This window comes from Pyrgilauda ruficollis, unplaced genomic scaffold (genome assembly GCF_017590135.1).
Source record: "Pyrgilauda ruficollis isolate IOZ18807 unplaced genomic scaffold, ASM1759013v1 scaffold22, whole genome shotgun sequence".
Lineage (NCBI taxonomy): Eukaryota > Metazoa > Chordata > Aves > Passeriformes > Passeridae > Pyrgilauda > Pyrgilauda ruficollis.
The window spans coordinates 6,500,582-6,525,210 of record NW_024521428.1 but is presented as its reverse complement, the minus strand read 5'-3'; the positions used below and the strand labels follow the sequence as shown (position 1 = coordinate 6,525,210).

Sequence of the window (24,629 nt, the reverse complement as noted above, 5' to 3'; positions counted from 1 at the left end):
TTCATCTGTTGAAAACTCACAATTGTTAAGGAGGCAAAGCTATCCAATTTTGTGTCTTGGGAAATTTAGCTTTTCTTAAATTATTTTTTCTGAGCTTAGGGGGGAAAAAAAAAATCTGGTTTTGCCAGTCCATCATTGTACATGAGAAACAGCTTTTGACTTTTGGAGCTTGTTTATCAACAAAGATAAAGAAGGGGAGAAAACCCCTGAGCCAGTTCCAGGTGTCACCCTGCCGTTGCTGTTGTCAAAACTCCTCTGCTCTCTTCTGGGGGGTCAGGGGGGAAATGTGAGTCACACCCTTGCAACGTTTGCAAATGTGTCAAAGCTGGGCAGGAAGGAGCTGCTTCCTCTTTCACGTCTTGCTAGATACTGGAGTGCAAAGCCTGGGGAACAGGGACATGGAACTTGGCCAACGAAACACCATGCGTGTGGATACCTTTGGCAAAATTGCACAGCGGAGCTGTCAGTGAGCAACCTCAGAACAAGAGGATATTTACAACTGTCTGTGCCCAATGGCTTTTGTTTTCCTGCTTTGAAAAATGCTGATCTTTGGGAAATCATGCTGAAGGATTTCAAAAAATGTTCCTTCCCGTATTTCTTTTCACAAGCCAGAGGGCAGCAGGAAGCTTTTGTTTCTTACTTGTGCCCCTGGCCTATTAGTGGGGGTTTCCTAGATCTGTGCTATTAAGTAGAGGGGAGTGCAGGTCAGCTGGGATTTTGGGTTCTATTTTAAAATTGTTTTCTAAGTATTAAAAGCAAATCCACAGATAGTCTAATGTCCTGTAGTGTGAACATAGCTGATGCTGGAGGAATACTCCTGTGCAGCTGTAAATATTGAGGCCAAAAGCATGCAAGTGTGCTTACAGAATTGGGATGTACGGGCCACGTCTTCAGAATATTCACTTGTAATGCTGAGGAAGTACAAGTCAGGAGCTTGGAATTTGTGAATACCTGACTCTGTTCAACAGCAGGGGCCCAAGTCATTGGTGGACCATGTTTTAGGAGGAGAAGGAAGATGTGTGGACTGGGGAGAGGGTGATGATACTTACCTTGCACGCAGTGACACCTCCCCTTTACACAGATAGTTGCAGTAGTTTTTGGTGTAGAATGGCTGGCCACTCTTCACTATGGGTTTTAGAACCATTTTTGTAGTGCTTTCTTGAAGCCAATGCTTTGTGGCCATTTGCCTGTCTGGTGGGGGAGAGGGCTGTGGGCCCATTGATCCCACCCCCAGCACATCCCAGAGCAGCTGCCCACTGGGCATTTCTGCTTTGACAGGGAGGCTAAGAGGAAGAAAAGTGTAAAGTTGAAGGGAGGCTGTCAGTTCATCTGTTTTCTTTTTTAGCTAAAGCTTGATTTATAGATACTCAACTCACCTATAAAGTGCCTATAGACATAGACTTATCTGTAGATGTTCTGACTACTTGGGGGCTCAGTTTCCTCTAGGATAAAACTGTTCAGTCTGACCTCCTCACAGGACTTTTGCCCAGCCATGGAAGTTTTTTGGCATGTGTTGATTTATTGAAAGAAGGACACCATGTTCTTTGCCAGTCTCTAATTTGAGAATAATTGTGGTTCTTGTGTTGGAGCTTGATCTGGGTATAGGCAGGTGTTGGGCAAACATCCTGGCACAGGTTTGTCAGCTAGCACTCCTGTCAGTCCAGTCCTTTTTTGGCAAAGATCACAAATTGCACAATATGAGCACTGGTTTATTTATTTATTTTAATAAAAAATTATATGCTCAGGCTGGGAGCAAGGTTTGGGCTGGGCATTCAAGAAGAAACAGACCTATGAATCCTTCTGTTGGTTGTTTATAAAGTCGTTGGCAAGCTCTCTCCATATGTGGTGCATTAGCTTTGCAGCAATGGCTTGGTACACAGGGCTGGTCTCTGGAGATAGACAGGTAGTCACTCCTGGTTGCTTTCTCTCCTTGGGTTTGGGTTTTGGTTCTGTTTTTTTTTTTTTTTTGTCAGCTGAGCCTTCCTTGGAGGTAAAGCTGCTGTTTCTGTGGATCTTTCTCCAGGAATCTATAGTAGGCAAGAGAAAGTGAGGCAGTGTTTCTCCCAGGCCAATAAAAGCGCAGTGAGAGGTGGGATCCCAAGCCCATACCAGCTGTCTTGAAGTGAGTTTTCATCAAAGTTGCATTGGGATGTGCTTGTACCCTCCCTGTATGTGGGGATGGAACAAATCCATGGGGTGTCACATGCCAGGCAGGGTCCTGTTCCTCTAGGATGTGGGTGCTCAGTGTTCCTTTCCTCCTGGTTAGCGCTGAGGGCAGTGCTCAGCTGCTCCCTGCACCATAGGTGTATGATTTTTCTCTGGTAAATGAGGGGAAATAACTTGCAAAAAAAAAAAAGAGACATGCTGATTAGAGATATTACCTTAAAAATCAGTATTTTTTTAACTCCACTGAGAAGAATGAGTAGATCATTATACAAAAGTCGATGACTGAGTTGTTCCACCCCACGTTTTCTTCCTAAATTTTCACAACATCACAGAATAGGTAAGGTTGGAAAGGACTACAGTAGCTCACCTGGTCCAGCCTCCCTGCTTGAAGCAGAGTCATCCTGCAGCATGTGGCACAGCATTGCAGTTCTTGAAAAGTTCCAGTGAAGGAGACTACAGTTTCTCTGGGCAGCCTTTCCAGTGCTTGGTCACTGGTCACAGGTGGCCCAGATTTCTTTCCATTGCCCTTCTTGGTTCAGAACCCCCGGCAGCAGCAGCAGTAAAAGGTTTATGGAGATTGCCATGGCCCTGAGGGGTCTATCATCAGCTACCCAAAGCAGATCTGGCTGTCCGAGGACATGAAACACTGGAAACTGCTGGCACCTTTTGACAGCCTGGTCTCCTGAAGGTGATGTGGTTGTAGAAGCTGTAGTGCGTGAAGTTTTGAAAGTACATTGGCTCAAAACTGAGCTTTAGAGTCATCATTTCCTCTATTTTTGGTCTATTTCTGGTGTCCAGCCGTGGGGGAAGGAGAAACATTTCTCAAGTCCTAAAAGTAAGGACAGGGATGTAAGTCTGAAAAGTTTTATTTAAACTTGTGTTTGAAAATCAAGTGGGTTTCTGTTTGACTGTTTCCCTTCCATTTTGGTTGAAGGGAAACTTCCCATTTCCCGCAATATAAATAGTTGCTTGCTCTTCATGTTACTCAATTGTTTACCATGTATATAGTAACACATATAAAATTATATCTATGTGTATACATCTACATATCTACATTTATGTATGTATTTTCTAACCAGGTGCAAAATGACTGCTCAAGTAACTCTGGAGGATGCCTTGTCCAATGTGGATCTCTTGGAGGAATTACCATTGCCGGATCAGCAACCGTGTATTGAGCCCCCACCATCATCTCTTCTCTACCAGGTATTTTCTCATTAGAGGAAAAGGTTTTTCTGTTTCCCAGTGCTGTTAAGAAAGAGTATGTTTTGCCCAAAACCAAATTGTGTTTATATTGGCAATATAGATAAAAATTCTTTTCTCAGAGCCATAGAATGGTTTGGGTTGGAAGGGGCTTTAAAGATCATCTAGTCCAGCCCCTCTGTCATGGGCAGGAACACCTTCGACTAGAAGCAGGTTGCTCAAAGCCCCATCCTGCCTGGCCTTGAAGACTTCCCAGGATGAGTCAGCCACAATTTCTCTAAGCAACCTGTTACAGTGCCACACCACCCTCACAGTCAATAATTTCATGCTAATACCTAATCTAAACCTACTCTTAGTTTGAATCCCTTCCCATTTGTCCTGTCACTGCATGCCCCTGTACAAAGTTTCTCTCCAGCTCTCTTGCAGGACTCCTTTAGGTCCTGGGCATTGCCATAAGGTCTTCCAGAGCCTTCTCTTTTCCAGGATGAAAAATGCCAAGTTCTCAGTTTTCCTTCTTAGGAGACGTGCTCGTACAGAAGACTTAATTCCATTAATTCCATGTTTTCCTTTTCTCTGCAGCCCAACTTCAACACTAATTTTGAAGACAGAAATGCATTTGTCACTGGTATTGCAAGATACATTGAGCAAGCTACAGTCCATTCTAGCATGGTAAGTAAATGTTCAGATACACACTTTTGTATTACATAGAACAGAAGGAGAGGAATGTCTCTTCTTGCAGTTCATTAAAAGAATTATGGTCACAGAAAACAGGTTACCTACTTCCTACTTCCAGGGGGAGGTAAGATGAAGAAGTGTGTGCCTTTTCTTTTTTTCTCAAACACACTTCTTAATTTTTTTTTTTTTAAATTGCCTTTTCTCTTGAGCAACTAATGTTGTTCCCTTCTTTCATGGCATTCTTGGAAAATTAGGAATAATATATCTTGTAATTCTAGAGGCCAGTTCACAAATGGTGGAATGGACAGATAAAGCACCTGGTTACATGCTACTGAAAATTATGAATGTTTACATCAATCTAGTTTTGAAATTATATGGTTACTCCTTTACCTATTTTGATTATTTGGATATTGTTGTACCTCTCCTTCACCATGTAAAAAGTTGCTCTGCATGTACTGACTCTTTCATCCTTGAACATTCCACCTGGGGTCCCTGAATTTAAAAAGAAGAATAAATCTCATCACCCTCCCCCACCCCAAGATCAGCATTCCTGTTTATACTTATGGATCACAGTGTCATTCATTTTGAGAAGAAAGAGCGCACATAAACTAGTCTAATGTGGGGAGATAATAATTGATGTATCATTCAGCATGCAATACATGTATGTTTGTACATATACATTCTGATAAGAAAAATACGTTCATTTGGACAAGGGCTTGGAATGACAGAAGACACCTGGATATAATCCTTGTGAGTTACAATTCCTAATTACATTGAGTGTCTTCCCTACAGAATGAAATGCTAGAAGAAGGCCAGGAGTATGCAATCATGTTATACACATGGAGAAGCTGCTCAAGAGCCATTCCCCAGGTAATGGACTCTACTGTCATGCAATTTGTGAACTTCTGTCTTGTTTTGGGGTGGAATTAGACAGACAGAGATTTGTTAGTGAGATCCAAAGCGGAGTCTGTTTCTGAATTCCTGAAATGTTAAGCTGGGCATGCCATTTAGCACTTGGGGACCAGTTGGACTTTATTTTTCTTATAGGGTATTTATAGCAATACCACATAGGGTTTGTGTCAGACTTAGTTTTTGGATCAAGAGCAATATAGGGGTAATGTGCTTTAAAAGGAAAGCTTTTGACTGTGGGATCTGCTTGAGGTCAACATTTCAGTCAAGAAATGGACTCTTCCCACTCTCCAGTTTAATTCTTAAATTCAAAACAGGTAGCATAGCACATAACGATTAACATTCAGCTTAAACATGTAAATTTCTAGACACTATTACTCCAAGGTTGCCACTTTCTAAAGGTCAGAGCTGCACAGTGCTTTCTTGATCTGTATACAAAAAAAAACAAAAAACCCTGCTGTGAATAGGGCACAAGTAAGCTTCAGGTGTCTGGGAGTGGCTGTACAGGAGTGGGGTGGGAAGAATATTAAGAGGCGTCAGAAAACTGAACACAATTATTACCATGAGTTGACTCCTTCCTTTTTTGCAGATTTGTAATGCAATTGTTTTTTATACTGAAATGCAAGGAAGGCTTATCCTGTGGTTAAAATATTCAGAGTAGAAGTCAGGTAATCTGTTTTAATTTACAGTTCTGGCCCTATTTTAGTGCATGATTTTGAGCAAGTGGCTTAATGTGGAAAGGTTACACCCTACACACCCTACAGAGGTGTTTGACAACTGAATTACTCACTGTAAGGTAGAAGGAGAATCTTAGATTGTTTTAGGGTTTTTTACGTACAAATAAGCTTAGAAGATTAGCACAAGATTACCAAACCTGGAAATTTTTGTCTTTAAGTTAGTCTCTTTAGGATGATATTGCATTTTCTCAGGATCTTAGTTGCTGAGGCTTTATCAGGGAAAGTTGCAAGTATAACAACCTCTTTAATTATCCGCAGGTCAAGTGCAATGAGCAGCCTAACAGAGTAGAAATCTATGAGAAAACTGTGGAAGTTCTGGAGCCAGAAGTCACAAAACTGATGAATTTTATGTATTTTCAGGTAAAAGGAATGGAAACAAAATTTGTCAGTAGATGTGTAATTTTATATTCCTGCTTTGTATACTTCATATTGTGTGCTCAGGTACTGAACCTATCATTATATCTTAGAAAAAAGACACCATATTCCTCACAGAAGGGCAGAATTTTTAGTGCCTGTCTTAAAAATTGGAGTCAATCTCCATTAAAACTTTCAACATAAAGTCAAATGTAATTGCATATAGTCCCTATGCAGCACATGGGGACAGAGACCTGTCACTTCAGGAAGAAAGGAAATAGAAATATAAGTGTTTCACTTGTATAATAAAAACACTCAGCACAGAAACCATTTGCTGTGGAGTGAGGGATCCACAAGTCTGGAAGCAGAACAGCAGGTGCAACTTTGCTGTGGCGATTCATAATTGAGGCAGGCTAACCCAGTTGTTGTGACCTGCCAGCCACCCGAGCTGGAGAATAGCAGTCTGTCTTGCCTTCTCCTCCCTCCTGGCAGCTTGCCATCTCTTTCAATGGACTGAGGATGCTTCCAGGCATTATTCAAAGATGGAGCAGCTAGAGCCTGTAAGGCCTGGAGCACACAGGAAGGAGGAGGTTGTTGAACTCAGTAAGACCCCCGGTTGGGGAAGACAACAGGAAATGTTACATTTCATTCAATCTCCTTTCATTCAAGCAGATTAGAGCTTTAAAGTCAGAACAGATTCCTTTTTATGTTTGAAGTTGCTGTCTTTTCGGTGTTTGTAATCTCCCTCTGAAATGGCCCTGGTGTGCACTTGGAAATAAGCCCTCAAATAAACATGTGCCAGGATAACTTAACAGAGCTGGCATGTACAGTGTGCTGTGGATTTTCATTTGTTTGTTTGAAGGGAGCATTCCTATAATTTGCCTTTTAATTCCTATATACTTCCTCACCAAAGAGCATGAAATCCCTTTTTTCTGGAGGATTTTAAACTTCATAGAATCACAGAAGAGTTTGAGTTGGAAATTATCTTGAAAACCATATAATCCAACCCCCCTGCAGTGAAAAAGGGGTATTTTTGAGTAGATCAGGTTGCTCAGAGTCCCGTCTAACCTGATCTTTAACACTTCCAGGGATGGGGCATCCACAGCTTTTCTGGGCAACCTTTTTCAGTGCCTCACCACCTTCATTGTAAAAAACTTCTTTGTATCCAATCTAAATTAACCTCTTTAGTTTAAAAACGTTACTGCTTGCCTTGCCCTATTTTTTATTTGTACTTTTAATTACTTTTGTCTGCAAAGAAGAACCTTGGCTCTTATGTCAGGCGAGCTTGGTGGCAAAAATCACTGGTGATACTTGCAGCAGACATCAAGTACACAGTGAAGGAGCTGAAAGGCCTGTACTCATACCTTGCTAGTTTTGCCTGTTATAAACATTAGTCTGCTTCACTGGAGCTTTTCACAGGACCAGCTCTGGGTACATGATGAAACTTTTTCCCTGGAAATATCATGACTTCCACTCCTTGTTTTTCTGTCTTTTCCCCCCCATTAGAGAAATGCGATTGAACGGTTTTGTGGGGAGGTGAGGCGTTTGTGCCATGCAGAGAGGAGGAAGGACTTTGTGTCTGAAGCCTATCTGATCACACTGGGCAAATTCATCAACATGTTTGCCGTGTTGGATGAGTTGAAGAATATGAAGTGCAGTGTGAAGAATGACCACTCAGCCTACAAGCGGTGAGTGCAAGGGGCAGCAGCACCCGGCCTTTGCTGCCAGGATTCAGGCCTCCCACGAGATGGCAGCAGTTGCTTTTTTTCACACAGCTTTTTCTTCAAAAATAGTCTCTTCACGTGTGGGACAAGCTACCTTGAAACTAGGGATGGCTTGACTGCAGTTAGGCAGTTGAATACATCTGTTTTCTTTGCGCTGTTCTTCCAGCAGCAGAAGGTTTTCATGCCTTTAATGCCAAGCTGTCAAATGCTTCTGTCTTGGTGTATGCTAAATGCAATGCATATACTTTGTTCAGTAAAGCTTCTGTTTTTAAGTTTGAGAGGAAGCTGGCTTTCTGGTCACTTATGCTACACCTTTTCTGATCTATGCTATTCTTGGCATGCACTTTTGATATTTGTAGCTGGGAGTTGTTATACTTGTTCTTAAGATGCTTCAGCTTTGCTGTTCAAAATCATCGTGATTGCAGGTATAGCAGGGAAGGGAGGGGGTGAGATACCTGTGGCCAAATTTTGTACATGAGCTACCAGATGGTATCAGGTATCTCCTGTTGAACACGGTCATCAGAGTAGCAGGGAAAGACAGCTTTATGCTAGCTCTAGCATCTGTAGTCTTTCATGCAGAAAACTATTCAGTCAATGACTAGCCAAATTTACCTGTGTTGTTTCTACTTATGTGAGATTTAGTTTCTGCCTCCACCTGTTGTAGTTGTTGGGCCTGGAGACCTCTTAAGCTTACTTGGTTTGCCTTTCTTTTTCTTTGGAGGTGTGTTTCTGGAGCCCAAAAGCTTGTTTTTGTGAAGAGTGATTTTTCCTGGATTGTTGCGTGGCTTGGATCTGTAGAGCCACAGCTGCACTCAGCCGATGGTTTTTCATTTGTTTTTTCATTTCATTTTTTATTGGACCACCTAAGTAGGGGTGTAGTGAGGAATTTGGGATAGAAAACCAGTCTATTTTGGATAAATTAGGTCCATAACTGTCTTCTAGTGAACTTTTCACCTTTTTTTTTGAGGAGATAGATTAACTTACAAGCAGTCCTGGCCAAGGGAAATAAAGTTTTTCTTTTGTTTTTAAAGAGCTGCTCAGTTCCTGCGGAAAATGGCAGATCCTCAGTCCATTCAAGAATCTCAGAACCTTTCCATGTTCCTTGCCAACCACAACAAGATAACACAAGTAAGCTTCAATTGTCTTTTTGCAAGTTACCTAATCCTTTGCAAAAGTATCAAAATAAAGCTCTGCCAGTTTGGTAGTAACTTTTTTCCCAGTCGGTGTAACTAGTTAACTAATATCCTTTTTTTTTTTTTTTCTCCAGTCTTTGCAGCAGCAGTTGGAGGTGATTGTTGGCTATGAGGAGCTGCTTGCAGATATTGTGAATTTGTGTGTGGACTACTATGAAAACAAAATGTACCTAACACCCAGTGAGAAACACATGCTTTTGAAAGTAGGTTTCTTTTGGGTACAAAATTAAAAAAATGTTGAGGCAGGGCACAGGTGTTTGTATTCCAGCTTGTTTCTGGTTGTTTTTCTTTTTTTAAAAGGAACCAGATTAAGCAAACAATTCGCATTACTGCTTTTCCCCCTCATTGTCTTTTTGTTGTATTACATACTAAAATTATTTGAAAGCTTTTAATCCTTTTTGTTTTTCATAAATTGGAGTTGACCCATTTGAACTGCATCCAATTCTATGGAATTGTGTTTCACTGAAGTATAATGACAGTAGAAAGGAACTACTGCATTTTACTTTAGATGTGTCAAGATTGTTTAAAAAGCTTTTGGAAGTGAGGCTGTGTATCAAATATTTCAGGGAACAAGTATCTTGGAATTAGGATTAATAAATCAGTATAGTTAGCTGGACTATGTATCTGTAATAAGGGGGTGCTGAGCAATGTGAAATGTGCCTGATTTTGTCAGCTGTATGTCTTGCAGTGGAAGAAAAGATATAGAGTAAGAACTAAAAATTTGCCTCATGACAAATATTTTGAGTCACTTCAGTGTTTAACTTTTGAAGAGCTCTGTTTGTTAGGAGTAACTGAAAGTCTTCTGAAACCACACATGAACTCTAGAGCATTTACCTTCTGTCTACAAGGGTGCCCAGTGTGATTTATGTATTTGGGCCTTTTGTTCACTAGAGATGCTTAGAACCCAGTAAGTTTCTTTGCTTTGTTCCTGTAAATACCAAATAGAATCCAGGAATATGCTGAGTTGGGAGGGACCCACAAGGATCATTGAGTCCAACTCCTGGCCCTGCATCATCCCCAAGGGTCACACCATGTGCTGAGAGTGTTGTCCAAATGCTTCTTGAGCTCTGTCAGGCTGGTGCTCTGACCACTGCCCTGGGGAGTGTTCCTGTGCCCAACCATCCTCTGGTTGAAGAACCTTTTCCTAATAAATTCCTAACGTTATGTTATTAAATACTTTGGACAAAATGTAATTAGATTTTTTTGGATGCTTCTGAGCTCTTGTGTGTATAATTCAGAGAGGCACTGAAAGCCAGAAGAGCAGTCACTCAGAGATGTTAGATCTAAACTGCTGTTACCAAATCAGTTTGCATGTACAGAATTTTAATAAATTGGAAGTGAAAAGAAAAGCTCTAAAAATAGCCAGACTCATTTCAGTGAGGTTTTTTTTATGCTAAACCATTATACAAAAAAGCAGCATCTTTCAAGGGTAACTGATCGGGCTAATGTTAATGTAAAAACTGCTAATACAGTAAAAAAAGAATAGTACAGAAATGTATGTATTTAAAAATATATTCTGTTTGAAGGAGATTGGGTGTTTCAGAACTGGTTTTTAAATGTTACTTCTTTCATTATATGAATAACAGATTTACAGGTTTTTACTTCTGAGGTCCTTTTGTGGAAGGCTTAATTTTTTTCCTTTTTCAGGTGATGGGCTTTGGATTATACTTGATGGATGGAAGTGTCAGTAACATCTATAAGCTGGATGCAAAGAAAAGGATAAATTTAGCCAAGATAGACAAGTACTTTAAGGTTGGTTAAGATGTGATTTTAAAGGTAGTTTCTCTTGCCTTTTAAATATATTTAAATAGAAAAAAAAGATCTCTTTGGGTTATAATATGGGTAAATACTGGTTTCCTTTCACTATGATTTGTGTTACTAATTTATCTAATCTGATTTGCTCCCTGTGTACAGCAGTTGCAGGTTGTCCCACTGTTTGGTGACATGCAGATTGAACTTGCAAGATACATTAAGACCAGTGCCCATTACGAGGAAAATAAATCCAGGTAAGAAGGAGAATGAAACAGATTGGAGCATCTTGGATGGGGAAGATCTGACCCTTGGAGTATATTTTCATACTCACCTGTTAGTCCATGGGTCTGTGGTAATTAATAGGATTTTCACTTTGTCATCTTTTTGGTGTGGGTATTTCAGTATTAATGTAATTTGTGTAATGGATACAGTTAAAGAAACAGATGGTTTAAAAACCTTTCTGTGCTGCTGAGCTCATTCTTGTATCTGTGACATTTCTTATCACCTGGGTTGGAAGAAATTAATTTTATCTTACACTAATTTAGTTTTTATTTTTTCCTTTAAATATGAAAACTTTCATTAAAAGAAATGAAGGATTTTACTAAGCCAGGTGAGCAGTAGTAGTGCATGGGTGAATAGGCATGTATACATTGTACATGGAGCAGCAACTTAGCTTGTTCCCCCCTACTTTTTTTTTTTGGCTAGGTGTGCAGCACAACAAAATGGTTGGAAAATACAGCCAGATGTTGCATTAATGGATCCATGGTTTCTGGTTATTGCTTTGTTTTAGTGGGCCTTTCTGTGCTCCTCCAAGACCTTGCCTCTATGCAGTTACATGAATTTAGAATGCTGTGCTTTGCATTTTAATTCCTGCAGAAAAAAACACATAACTTGCATGTAATTGCTGAGGGAAAATCAATGGCAATGGGCCTACTGAGCTACTAAAAATATGAGGCTACTTAACTTGATGTTCTTGGTAGCATGTTTTGTGTGCCTCTTCATAACATGTTAATAGTCTTGATAATGTCTTTTTTCTAGCTGAGAGCATACTATACACTCTTCAGAGTTCAACAAGAATAAACAAAAAATATCTGCAGGTGGCTAGATGTATCTTACAGCCTATACCTGTACTTCTGCCCTACCTTTTAATCCTTTTTGGTCTTGTTCCTAAGTGCCCTTGAAGAGAGATGCTGGTTCGTATCTCATAGCAGCAGCCTTTAAAAAAACAAAAAGAAATCTTGCAAAAGAGAAAAGAAGAACTGAACAGTTTTTTCTTAAGACTTGGAAGAAGTGCTATTTGAACTCAGAAGGGCAGTTCATCACTAATGGCTTGTGCAGAGGTAGAGGTGTGAAGAGGGGAAAAGCCTCAAACAACAGAGAAGGAAATGTGTAAAAAATGAAAAGTAATGCATTGTGGATCTTTCTTTGCAGTATCAGTTGTGCTGTTTATTGTCAAAACTGATTTAGGTGGGGTTTTTTTTGTCTTCTGAACCAGATGGACATGCACGTCTTCCAGCAGCAGTCCCCAGTACAATATATGTGAGCAGATGATCCAAATCAGAGAAGACCACATGCGTTTCATATCTGAACTGGCTCGTTACAGCAACAGTGAGGTGAGTGGGGTTAGAGCTACGTGTGCCAATGGCACGTCACTCATTAACAGTTATTATTAAATATCTGAAAAGCAGCTAATTCTCTGGCTAAATGACAAAGCTTGGCCACCTGAGTCAATAAAAGCTGATTAGGCTGCAAGTATAATCCCTGTTCTTTGAATTATATTTGCACCATTTAAATTAAACAATAATGATACATCATACAAACTCTAACATCCTTCGGCCTCTTTCTCTTTGTGTATCTCAGATTTATCCTAGAAATTTTGGTATGTCTCATTTAGAATATGTAGTCCTTCTCCAAACAGGTGCTAGTAAGAGTTTAAACAAAACTAAGTTAAGATTAGTAAAAGAGTACAGAAATTCATATGTATACACACACTCATACATATATAGTATATAGAGACAAAAAAATAACTATATATATAATATATAATTTATATATTGAATTCATCTGCAACACTCTTGTGGTCATTAGGGATACCATTGATTTCCATCTGTTGACCAAAATCTGTGAAGTTTCCTAAGTGTCTAGAAGAAAAAGCTGATGTTAAGTGGTAAAGCAGGTGTTGGTATATGATACTTTTTTAGTACTTCAATTGATGTAGAAATTTGGCTGTGGATGCTGAATACAGCATGTTCTGATGTGGATTTGGATGTGGGTTTTTTTTGTTTGTTTTTTTTTATAATGTCTAGGTGGTGACTGGGTCTGGTCGACAGGAAGCTCAAAAAACAGATGCGGAATATCGGAAGCTCTTTGATCTCTCTCTTCAAGGCCTGCAGCTTCTCTCCCAGTGGAGTGCCCATGTCATGGAAGTGGTATGTAACACGGGAAATAAAAACAGATGAAAAAGAGGTGGCTTGGTGAGGTTAAACAGAATAAAATTTCTTTGCTTTACTGGACTGAAAAATGTATGTTGTGTTTTCAAAGGGTCACTGAATATTCTGAATTGGAAGGGACCCAACAAGAACCTTGTTCCCTTAGTTTCCCCTCTTCCTTCACTCCTTTTCTCCTTCTGCTTCAAACCTCATTCTTAGGGGATGGCACATGACGTGTTCAGAGTCTAGGAATAATGTTGTTGCTTTGAAGATCCAGTAGCTTGTATCTCACACAGTACATTCAACTTGTTCTATTTAGTGGACAGGCCGTCACCTGTGAACCTTCTCCAGATGTTTTAATGTCACTCTTGATACAAACATTTTGTAGACTAAGACTTAATAATTTCCTTCTAAACATTTTTAAAAATTATATTGTTGGAAATATCTGTACTGACATGCAGTCACTGAGGAGGTGACAGAACACAGCTCCAGCTGGCTGTGTTTAGACCACTGCTGAGATGATGCAATAAATGCACCACTGAGATGATGCAAAAGTAGAAGCATGTATGGTTTTAACACGTAAAAATGGATGGAAGGGCTCCCGTTGGTTTAGATTTGGCTTTTAGTCAAAAGGAAAGTAAATGCAGGAAAAAGAAAATGTGTGATGAGAGGAGTTGTTTCTCTATAGTGTAATAGTTTAAAAAACAGATGCCAGTTAGAAAAGTGACTGTGCTTTTTTCCATTAAGAAGCTGCTTAAGGCAGAAATTGAAGAGGAGAGTGCAGGAGTCCTTGTTATGCTGGAGACACTGGATAAAAGCTGAATCAAAACATGTTCTAGGAAGGGTTGCAATGTGACTTACAGTATGACAGAAGCCAGACTTGCTCCTCTTCTGCCTCTGATGTCTTGGAGGCATGAAATAATTTGCACTATGTGACTCCACAGTGGGCATAGCTGGTGAACCAGTTTTTTCTCTCATTTGTATTTTTAACTGCCTCTTTTAAAGGCCAGTAGATGAGTCATGCATTTCCCTGTATTATCCTATTCCTGTTTAAATCCACAGTGTATTTAATGGTGAAAACCTTGTTCTCCTTTTCTGTTCTGCTGTCATCTGTTCCTTGCCTCTGCAGCTCCTAGACTCGCCCCCTTTATTTCTGTCATCACTATTTGCTGCATCCAGGGTGTCTTCACAGTGAAAATCTTCCTATTTTATTATATCTCTGCAGGAAGTCTCTCTTAGCTCTGTTTCTGTCCTAATCATTCCAGGACAAACTTTCTCTGGGCATCACAGCAGGTTTTTTGGCTATTCTCACTGCTTTTCATTGTCTTTCTAGTTTGAATGGATTCCCATAAATGCTTCTCATCTAAGTTCAAGTTTGTGTTCACCTTCTTTCTGTTCTACGGAGAATTATTCTGATAGGGAGTATGCTAATTATTTACCTGTCTCCACTTTCACTGGGTATCCATGAACATAGTTACGTGCATCATGTTCAGATAAAAACTTGCAGCATATGTTTGTTGTGCATGTTAAGCCTGTCATTGTAATGCCCCCAAAGAACTTCTTTGTTTAATCATTTCCCCAGTGGCCTCTTTGTAGCATTCAGGTTGTAGGGTGTGATGCTCCCCTTTGCCATAGGTGAATTGATGCTGTTAATCCATTATAGTAGGCAAATTTATATCGCTCTGTAATCTAATATTTATGCTAAGGTGGTCTCAACCAGATCTTGCTATGTGCTGAACTCAAACTGTGAGCAAATTGTATTTAAATGTGACTAGGATTTTTCACTTGATGTACCCTGATGGGTATTAGGCCAGCCTGACGCTGCTGAGGAACATTTTGAGCTGTGTTTGCAGTGACTGAAAAGGCAGTATTTAAGAGAATTGCATGCTGTGCAGATCATATTGTCACAGATAATACAGCTGTTTCCACACATTTCAGGCTAGTAAACTTAAAAATCAGCTTTCCACCCCACCACCCCCCAAAAAAACCCAACAGCAACCCAGACCTGTAGTTTTCTGGTTGTGTTTTGAAATCTAAGTGTGAATATTGCATCAAGTAGAAAGTTTGTCTTTTTGTGTGTGGGTCTGTTGGATTTTTTTTCTTATGTTCTGAAGTCTTTCTGTGTTTGTCATATTTGAAGCACAGAAGAAACTTTTGCCTGTGTTAACATTTGCACCACCCTTAATTGCAATACCTGTTGAGTTTCAGTGGTATTTCTTTGGAATAATACAGACTTGCTGGTTTTCAGGAAAAGTTTTTAGGAAAATTATTGTTTGGCATTTCCACCAGATAGTAGTTTCAGAATTTACACAAGCTTTGAACATAGTACCAAATACTATTCTTCAAATATTCGTGAAAACACTGTGATATTTCTCAAAGCGTGTTATTTGTGTCCAGCTGTGTTTTGTGTTTCTCAGGCATTTTTTTTTTTGTTCCCCCATCTTTTTTTCTCCCTCTTCTGCCTTGTGAACTGCAGTACTCATGGAAGCTGGTGCATCCAACTGACAAATATTCTAATAAAGATTGTCCTGACAATGCAGAAGAGTATGAAAGAGCAACAAGATACAATTATACTAGTGAGGAGAAGTTTGCTCTGGTTGAGGTAAGAGAAATGTTTTTCTATAGGGATTTTCCAAAGATTAATTCTATACAAAAGAGAACATTCTCTATAGGCATTTTGCATACCCAATGCAAAAAGACAGCCTGCCCTGTGCTGACTCTGAAACCAGTCTGACTCTGTGTTCCTCCATTCAGTAAATAAGGGGAGCACAGCAAATCCATCCTTTGTCAATTGTGACTTGTTAATTCCTCTCTTCTCATTTTTTGTGTTTAAAAATGCACTATTTGTACAAATATAAAAACAAAATAAGAGAAATATATTTGTCTGGGTTTTTTTTTCTTTTTTTGCAGGTGATTGCCATGATCAAAGGTCTTCAGGTGCTGATGGGACGAATGGAAAGTGTTTTCAATCATGCCATTCGTCATACAATTTATGCAGCTCTTCAGGACTTTGCCCAGGTCACACTTAGGGAGCCATTAAGACAAGCCATTAAAAAGAAGAAAAATGTCATTCAGAGGTAGCATTACTGCTCTCATATTTTTCTGTATTCTTTTCTCCAGATCTTAGTAAATTAGTTGCAGAATTGCACAGATGTTAAATTTTACCTTAGTCTGTACTCCCAGTCTGTCTGGCATTCATGGTTAGCTTGGTTGGATATGAATTGAAGTTGAAGCAGTCTGAAATTAAAAGTGAATGGCTGCCAGCAGGGCTGCAGCAGGAGTCTAGGTTGTCCTGAGCCTCTTAGGACTACTTTAGGAAGTCTTGTGTTCCCTGTTGTTCATTTTTATTTTAAGAAAATACAAATGCAGTAATAAGGAAAGCAAAATCAGTTTGTATTTTGAAGAAAGGTTTCACTGTCCACTTTATTATTCCAGTGTTTCCTTTCTTTGGGTCTTATGTCTATCTTACTCTTTCTTCTCTCTGCCTCACTTAGTGTTCTGTCTTATTTCTCAGCTTCTGCTGCTTTTGGTTTATTAGCCTTGCACTTCTCTTCCAGTGCTTCATCTGCCCACACTAATTGGTGACATTTCCTGACCTTATTTTTCTTTTGTCCCTAATTGTTTGCTTTTAATCTTGACTTGTTTGTCATGTGTTTACTCCCACATTTCATTGCAAAGCTCTTAGAGGTGAAAGTCCATAGCTAATTAGGCTATTGGTAAGTGCTCTGTCTGCCACAAAAATATCATCATAAGCTAAAAATAAATAAATTGCTCCACATTATCAGGTTTTCAGGGAGAGTGTTTTTGTCACAGGATTTTAATGAAATAGAAAAATATTCCTTTCATACCTGCTCAGATTTGAGATGAAACATTTTCTTGATCATTCAGCTTGCCACAGATTATGTCTGACTGTGTTCCTGGCAAGTATCTGAGTTCCAGTTCAGTATTTGGACCTAAAAGTATGAAGCTGTTTGTGTAAATTTCAGCTGAATTCTGGAATCTGAATTTCTTCTGGAAACAGGAATTCTGGTTTTTTTTCGTTTCAAGCCATCATTGTCTCTCTTTAATTTGGTTAATAATCTGCTTTGGTTTGATTGAATGTTAATTGGATTGATAGTGAATATGTATTCATATTAATATGAATTTGGTTTGATTGATCCAGCTCTGGGGTCCTCAACACAAGAAAGATGTGGACCTGTTAGAAAGGGTCCAAAGGACCATGGGCATGATCAGGGGCTGGGCTGGAACACTTCTAATATGAAGACAGGCTGGGAGAGCTGGGGTAGTTCAGTGTGGAGAAGTAAAGGCTCTGGGAGGCCTTACTATAGCTTTCCACTACCTTAGAGGAGCTTATGACAAAGAGGGAGAAGGACTTTTTATGCAGGCAGATAGTGACAGGACAAGGGGCAATGGTTTTACTGAAAGAGGAAGGCAAATTTAGATTAGGTATTTGGAAGAAATCCTTTATTTGGAGGGTAAGGGAGCACTGTAACAGTTTGCCCAGAGAAGCTGTGGGTGCCCCATCCCTGGAAATGTTCAAGGCCAGGTTGAATAGGGTCCTATGCAACTTGATGTAGTGAAAGGTGTCTCTGCCCTTGGCAGGGGTGAAGTTGGAACTAGATGGTCTTTAAGGGCTCTAGACTGCCTTTTCTGATATACAGCATGGAGTGGTTATTTTGTGGATATATCATTCTTGAAAACGTTGGTGAAATTCTTTGTTCTTGATTGGAATTACCCTGAGCTCTTGAATGCTGTTGCAAAGTTTCTGTGCTCATGGAAGAATGCTTAAAAAAAGTAAAGTGTTCTATCAGGGCACTTGGATGTGCTGCAGTCTGAAGTTGTGGGAATTGTGTCAGTGTTTTGCAGGCCATAAGGAAGACAGTGTGTGACTGGGAAGCAGGTCACGAGCCATTCAATGACCCAGCTCTAAGGGGAGAGAAGGACCCTAAAAGTGGTTTTGACATCAAAGTCCCAAGACGTGCAGTTGGACCCTCTAGCACGCAGGTATATTCCTGTCTGGTGGTTGTGATACCTGTCAGCAATTATTGCATGAGGTGTTTTCTTTCTATCCTGAATTATTTTAAAATTGCAGGTTTTACTGCGGTCTTTTTTTAATGCCAAAAATCTACTGTGATTTATATTTGCAAAATTAGATGCACTTAACCAAGATCCTCTGCCTGGATTGCTGTATTTTTCTACTCTGATACATAATTTTTCCAAGGGTTCAGTCTCTTTAATTTGATTGTCTGGGAACAAATATTTTTTCATTGAGCTCCTAATGTTTTTAAATAATATTTTTGAACTATATGAATTATTTCTTGACTGACTCAAGACTGACTTCTATCTCTGTTATGGCTGGTGAAATTATTTTTCTTAAATCACACTATTCAGTAGATGTCTAGTAATTTTGAAATATGTTTAAAATATAAATGAATGTCTGTTAAAAGAAGGGAAAGTATATGACTTCTGACAAAATCCCTCGCAGTGTTCAGTAATGAATGATAAAGCTGGTCCCTAGAATCTAATTTGTCTGCTGCTGCCACTAAAATGATGTATTTCAAATGTTTTCTGTGGTAGTCATCAAAATCCCGTACATAGATGCTCATTCTTGTTGCCTCCATATAGTTCTCTTTCTTATTTCATTTGTGGATGTGTTTGGAGAATGTATGGTCTGATATTCATAGCTCATCTGAGAAAATGAGGTACTGAGTACTTGGGGTGAAAAACTGAAGGCAACTGTGGTTTGTGAAGACAATCTTTTAATACCTAAAGTCTCTGAGAAAGAGAACACTTTATGGTTAATAATTTTGGATGGTAAAATGTTGCTTAGTTTGTGATAAGATTGGTTTAATGAAGATTTTGTTTTGATAATTGCAGAAAAATGGTTTTGATTTCTAATTTCCTGGGGTGAAAGAAAAGGTTAAATATCACCACCAGTTTGCTTCTCCTGTGCTTTAAGGGCTTACTTCACCTTTGCAACAGGCTGTTTAGAGTATGTAGTTCTCTCTGCTTTCTCTGCTCTTGAGCTGGCACGCTTGTCTGTCTGGGTTGACAGGAAGGCAAGAGGTCAAATTTTAGATAGGTTTTCCTCAGTTCCATGTGGTTCTAAAATGGCTGTGTATAAATGGGTAATTAGTGCTAAATCATTTTTTAAATCATTTGATAAACTAATGGCTCTCTGAGCATCCTCTGAAATGAATGGGAACTTTCCCTTTGCTTGAGAGAGCTCCACATTGCGGTGATTTTTCTGAACAACCTTTCTGTATGACCTCCTCTGCATGCTTACTGTGCTGCTTTTCATTTTTAACAAACTAACATGTTTTCTCTGCTTCTCTTTCCCATTCCTTATTTACCCATGTGTTTTTATTAACGGATTCTCTTCCCCGCCTGCCCCTGTCTGTTGGTTTTTAGCTCTTCATGGTTCGCACTATGACAGAGTCCTTAAACTCTGCTGAGCTGTTGAAGCAGCTCAAGTCTCTGGGATTGGAAAAGCTATTGCATGTGACACACAAGTTTCTGAGGCAGTCCTACATCTATCCGCCTCTTTTAAACTTTGGTGGTAAGACATTACTTATTACTTTTACTTTTTGTGGTGATGTGAACTGTTCCACTGCAAATGGTCTGCTGCTGAGTGTCAGTGGAGGTCCCCTTGGCATGGGTAGGCATTTGTGCTGGTGTGTAGGCTAGTGTTGCATCTGTTCCTCTTGCCTCAAAGGCTTTTATCCAGACAGTGCCAGTTTTCAGTTTGAAGTGGAGCAGTCGCTTACTGATAGTAATTCTCAGTGTTGCTCAACTAATCTACCATGTGTATTTTCCTTTTTTCCCTCCCCTTTCCACCATAATTGTTTCCTTTAATGATACAGCTTTACATGGTGAGAACTATGTTAGAGTCCCTCATTGCTGACAAAAGTGGTTCCAAGAAAACCTTGAGAAGTAGCCTTGAGGGGCCCACCATATTGGACATAGAAAAATTCCATCGCGAGTCTTTCTTCTACACTCATTTGATAAATTTCAGTGGTAAGATATGTAGATGATCAGTGTCCAGCTTAGCATGTCCTAACACCTCTAACACGATCTGGAAAATGTTTCCGATTGCCTAAGTCAACTTAACCTTTGGTTTATTTATCAAAAGCCTTGGTCTGTCCAAACTTTTTCTGAGATGGTACTTAGCATTGTGGTGGGATTTTTATTTTGACTTGTTATATGTTTGTTTCTAATGCGTCAAATTTCATATTGTTACCTCCTTTTTCTATTTTATGTATGTACTTACATAAACAATAAGCCTATACACACTGAAATTTTTTTAAAGGAAGTAGTTTTTGTGTTTTGGGAGATTTTTTTTTTTTGTTGTTTTTGTTTTAAGTACAGAGGAAACAAATTCTCTGTTGTGGTAAATTTGATGTCATTTCACTACTCTTACTATTCAGTTAATTGTAATCGGAAACATGCTGTCCTAAAGAATTCACCTACTGACATTGAGTGTACCTAGTCCTTGTCATCACCATGCTGTGTTGTCTTTCATTTTCGTTTTGCTGCTGGTCTCCTTTGCCCTTGGAGAAGAGGGAACCTGTTAATACCAGTCATTGTGCTAACTGGGGAACAGCACTGCAAAAGGTCTTCAGAAGGTCTTAGTGTAAAAAGTTCATTCCTGTTTTAGTTCACAAGCCTTCAGGAAAGGAATTGTACCAAGTGCTTTCTGGAGAGGTGGGAAGCACACCTCTGTGCCCTTGATGGCATCCTTAGAAACTTCTTGTTTTAATCCCTACTTCATGTGTCTGTCTGTCATTTCCTGCCCATCTAATCAACAGGAACATGTGGAGCAATTCAGTCCTCCATAGGGAGGGATGGTACTGGTAGTTCCAGTGCAATTTTGCCTCCTTCATGTACTGCTTCCCAAATTCAGTGTATGGCTTTCTCAGCCCCCAACTGAGAAATTAAACTAGAAATCCATTTTTACTGGTGTACACAGCTTTTATGTTTAACTGATAGTTTTGTCCACTTCCACTCCTTTTTTTCTATGAGAAGGCACCACTTCGGGGGCCAGTGAGGAGTTCAAAACTCTTATTAAAAAAAGTCATGGGCTTTACATTTTGAATTTACTTTAGATTATATGGCCTGTGTACAGCTCTAGTGACTTGCACCTGCTTTTTTTGTTTTGCATTGCATCATCAGAATCACAGTTGTATTGTACCTGATGTATTTCTATAAGAAATGTAATTCTCCCTTATTCATTCTGAAAGAAACTCTGCAGCAATGCTGTGATCTGTCCCAGCTGTGGTTCAGGGAATTCTTCTTAGAGCTGACCATGGGCAGAAGAATCCAGTTTCCCATTGAGATGTCCATGCCTTGGATTTTGACGGATCATATTTTGGAGACAAAAGAGGCGTCAATGATGGAGTAAGACCTGCTTGTGCTCTTCTACCGAATGATTATTCTTAATGATTGCCATTCCTTATTAGAATGTTGCTCCTTTAATTGGTTTTAACAAGTAGTCATTGAAAAAGTATTCTAAACATGAATGAAAATTTTGTTTTACATTTGCCCATTTTCAGAGTCTCTAAGTTTTCTTTTTGAAGTGAGTATTTAAAATGCTAAACCTTTCATATCATTGCATCAACCACATATTTTGCTCCTTGAGTTCTCCTTACTTATTCTTCGAAGATGTCAAACATAATGAACAGTGGTTAAAGCCTAGTTCCATTTTGATGGACAGCTAGAAAACAAGTTTTAGACTTCAAACATATCTACACCTTTTCTTAAACAAAAAAATATTTTCTTAAAGGAAAAATTGTGATCCTTTTTATATAAACTAAAAAAGGAAAATGCCCTGTTTTGGTGAACCACTTGTGGATTACAGTATTGTCTGGCTTACTTCATCTTGACTGCACCATCCTAAAGAATCATGACTTTTATACACATGTAACTCTCGTGTTTTATTCTTTTTCTTGCAGGTATGTTCTGTATTCCTTGGACCTTTATAATGACAGTGCTCATTATGCACTTACCAAATTTAAGAAGCAGTTCCTTTATGATGAAATTGAGGCAGAGGTAAAGTAACCTTACCTACTTACCTATAGAAAAATCATCTGTACCCGAATGTGAAAATCATGCTAAAGGAAAAGGCCTTTTTAAGAGGTTCAGAACAGCTGGAAATAACAGAAAAACTGAGAAGACTGACCAGAAGATGAGTAACTGGCTGGGTGATAGGTTGTGAGGAAAGCTGTAGACCTGTGCAAAAATGCTTCACATTAATGCTGAAAATTGTAGACCTCTGCAAAAATCCTTCACATTAATGGTGAAAATTGAACTACATCTCGTGTACTGGGAAATTCTGATCTATTAACTTCCTTTACTATGTTTTATAAACAGTGGGAGGTCTTAGAGAAGCTCTTTTTAAAATTTTAAGTATCTCTAAATATGTTATGTTTTTCTCCCCAAGGTAAACCTGTGTTTTGACCAATTTGTCTACAAGCTGGCAGACCAAATATTTGCATACTACAAGGCAATGGCTGGCAGGTATCTATTCCTTCCACTATAAGAGCTTTTCTTCACACTTTTCTGCTCTGCTTTGCTGTTTAGTACACCTTAAGCATTTTCTTCCTTTCTTCGTAGCCTGCTTCTGGATAAACGGCTGCGTTCAGAGTGCAAGAACCAGGGAGCAACCATTCAGCTGCTGCAGTCCAACCGCTACGAGACACTGTTGAAACAGAGACATGTTCAAGTGAGTTAACTCCTACATCTTGTATCTGAGTTGCTTGGCAGCTTTCCAGTGGTGTTGATTTATGTAGGTAGACAAAACTCATTTTGTGCTTCATGTTTTGTCATCTCGGTAGCATAACTGAACACTTGAGATCTGCTTTTTTGTCACATGAAGGTGTAAATTAAGAAAGAAAACTTAAAAAATCCTATTTTAATGCAACTGTCTGTTGCAATTAAGAAAACATGAGCCAAATAGGAATGCCATGGGTGGTAATGTTGTCTTCCTAGTAATATCTTTCACCAGTGTTCAGTATGTTGTTGGCACAATATCATGGAAGCATAAAATGCTGATATAAGTACTTAAATGTAGATGCAATGTGTACTTTTTTTTTTTTTTTGTGAGAATTGGGATGCACATTGTAATACCACATTTGCTCATGAATTTATAAATTTTGTCCATCTGCTTTGTTTCAGTGTGTTTGGGATGCAAGTTCACAAAGTGAGAGTCTGTAAATCTGGGGAGTCTCATAGTCCTTGTAAAGTTTGTCTTGTAGCCTGGCTGCCAGTTCAGAGCCTCACAGCATGTTTTCCTTTAGCTCCTTGGTAGGTCCATAGACCTGAACCGGCTGATCACGCAGCGCATTTCGGCAGCCATGTACCGCTCCATGGAGCTGGCCATCGGCCGCTTCGAAAGCGAGGATTTGACTTCCATTGTGGTGAGTGTTGTGCTGCTGTTCTGCCAGATCACTGACACACCAGTTGAGGTGGAGCAACCTCAAACCTACTGCAGCTGAGGCATTGGGAGTAAAGTGTAGAGAAGGCAGGTATTGGAGCTATGAGAAAACAAAGATATAAATTTTTGTAAGTGCTCATTTCTGCCTATGCTTATAAATAAATTGCACATCAAAAAAACCAGCCTTGTGCTTGGTAGAATCAAAATTCATTTATTTACTCAGGCAGCTTGGTTTTGTAGCATGACAAAAATATTTTTTTTGTGAAGGAAAGAGATCTGACTTGTGCCTATGGAAGAAGAGCATCTGTGCAATATTGAGGTGTCCTTTTGAGTTAGTTTCCTGATTAAAATGCTAAAAGCCAAACTTTATTTCAAGACAGCATGAATTTGACAAGTAAACATGCAGTAAGCAAGAAAAATATCAGGCACATTGAGTTCTGCTAGAATGAAAACTAAATTAAAAGTTGTGCAAAAGAGTTTATTGTTGTTCTTTCCGTAATAAGATTTTTACCAGTGACATTTTGTCCTGCAGTTAACTATCTTGGTTTAATTTCATTCTTTACTGAAGAGAAATCAAATATTGAGGCCATAGAGCCTCTTGACTTCTGAATGCTTGGTTTTATAAGTCACTTGAAATGTAGTTTTTCTTTGTTATGTGCAGTACACTCTTAGTGACTGAGTGAACAGAAACCATCAATGGTGTGTTCCTTAGGTCACAGGTTCTCATTCTTTGACTAAGAGAGTGACAGAACTAAGGGTTGTCCCTTTACCATACTCCTCTTTTTTTTTTTTTTTTTTTTTTTTTTTTTTGTTTTTTTTTTTTTTTTGTGGGTTTTTTTTTTTTTTGCTTTGTTTTGGTGGTGTTCTTTTTTTGTTTTATGCAAAATATTTTCTGTTGAAAACTGGCTGCTTTCCTCAGCAAGAAACTGATCCAAATAGATTAAGTAATCTGTAATTTCTGCTGTTTTTCAAGATAAATAAGGTATTTACAAGACTGAGCTATTATTTTCTCCTCAAACTGGACTTGATTCTGTAGTAATAATCATAGTGATTTTTTT

General features: G+C 39.1%; 1 protein-coding gene across 5 annotated transcripts in view; it reads left to right on the top strand.

Moving 5' to 3' along the window:
- Positions 1–24,629, top strand: part of CYFIP1 (cytoplasmic FMR1 interacting protein 1) — an 83,161-nt gene that overhangs the window by 22,488 nt on the left and 36,044 nt on the right. For 4 of the 5 annotated variants that reach the window (XM_041468576.1, XM_041468573.1, XM_041468574.1 and 1 more), the window contains exons 2-21: positions 3,246–3,369; positions 3,946–4,035; positions 4,834–4,911; positions 5,946–6,047; positions 7,548–7,729; positions 8,797–8,893; positions 9,033–9,161; positions 10,606–10,710; positions 10,873–10,964; positions 12,206–12,323; positions 13,017–13,139; positions 15,616–15,741; positions 16,050–16,216; positions 17,996–18,143; positions 20,003–20,156; positions 21,380–21,536; positions 22,091–22,187; positions 22,579–22,655; positions 22,752–22,860; positions 23,435–23,554. In XM_041468576.1, coding sequence (XP_041324510.1) covers positions 3,253–3,369; positions 3,946–4,035; positions 4,834–4,911; positions 5,946–6,047; positions 7,548–7,729; positions 8,797–8,893; positions 9,033–9,161; positions 10,606–10,710; positions 10,873–10,964; positions 12,206–12,323; positions 13,017–13,139; positions 15,616–15,741; positions 16,050–16,216; positions 17,996–18,143; positions 20,003–20,156; positions 21,380–21,536; positions 22,091–22,187; positions 22,579–22,655; positions 22,752–22,860; positions 23,435–23,554 — 2,388 coding nt within the window. In that variant the 5' untranslated portion in view covers positions 3,246–3,252. Of the gene's footprint in view, positions 1–3,245; positions 3,370–3,945; positions 4,036–4,833; positions 4,912–5,945; positions 6,048–7,547; positions 7,730–8,796; positions 8,894–9,032; positions 9,162–10,605; positions 10,711–10,872; positions 10,965–12,205; positions 12,324–13,016; positions 13,140–15,615; positions 15,742–16,049; positions 16,217–17,995; positions 18,144–19,561; positions 19,699–20,002; positions 20,157–21,379; positions 21,537–22,090; positions 22,188–22,578; positions 22,656–22,751; positions 22,861–23,434; positions 23,555–24,629 lie in introns of those variants that run through there. The other variant, XM_041468577.1, reaches the window with a different exon arrangement.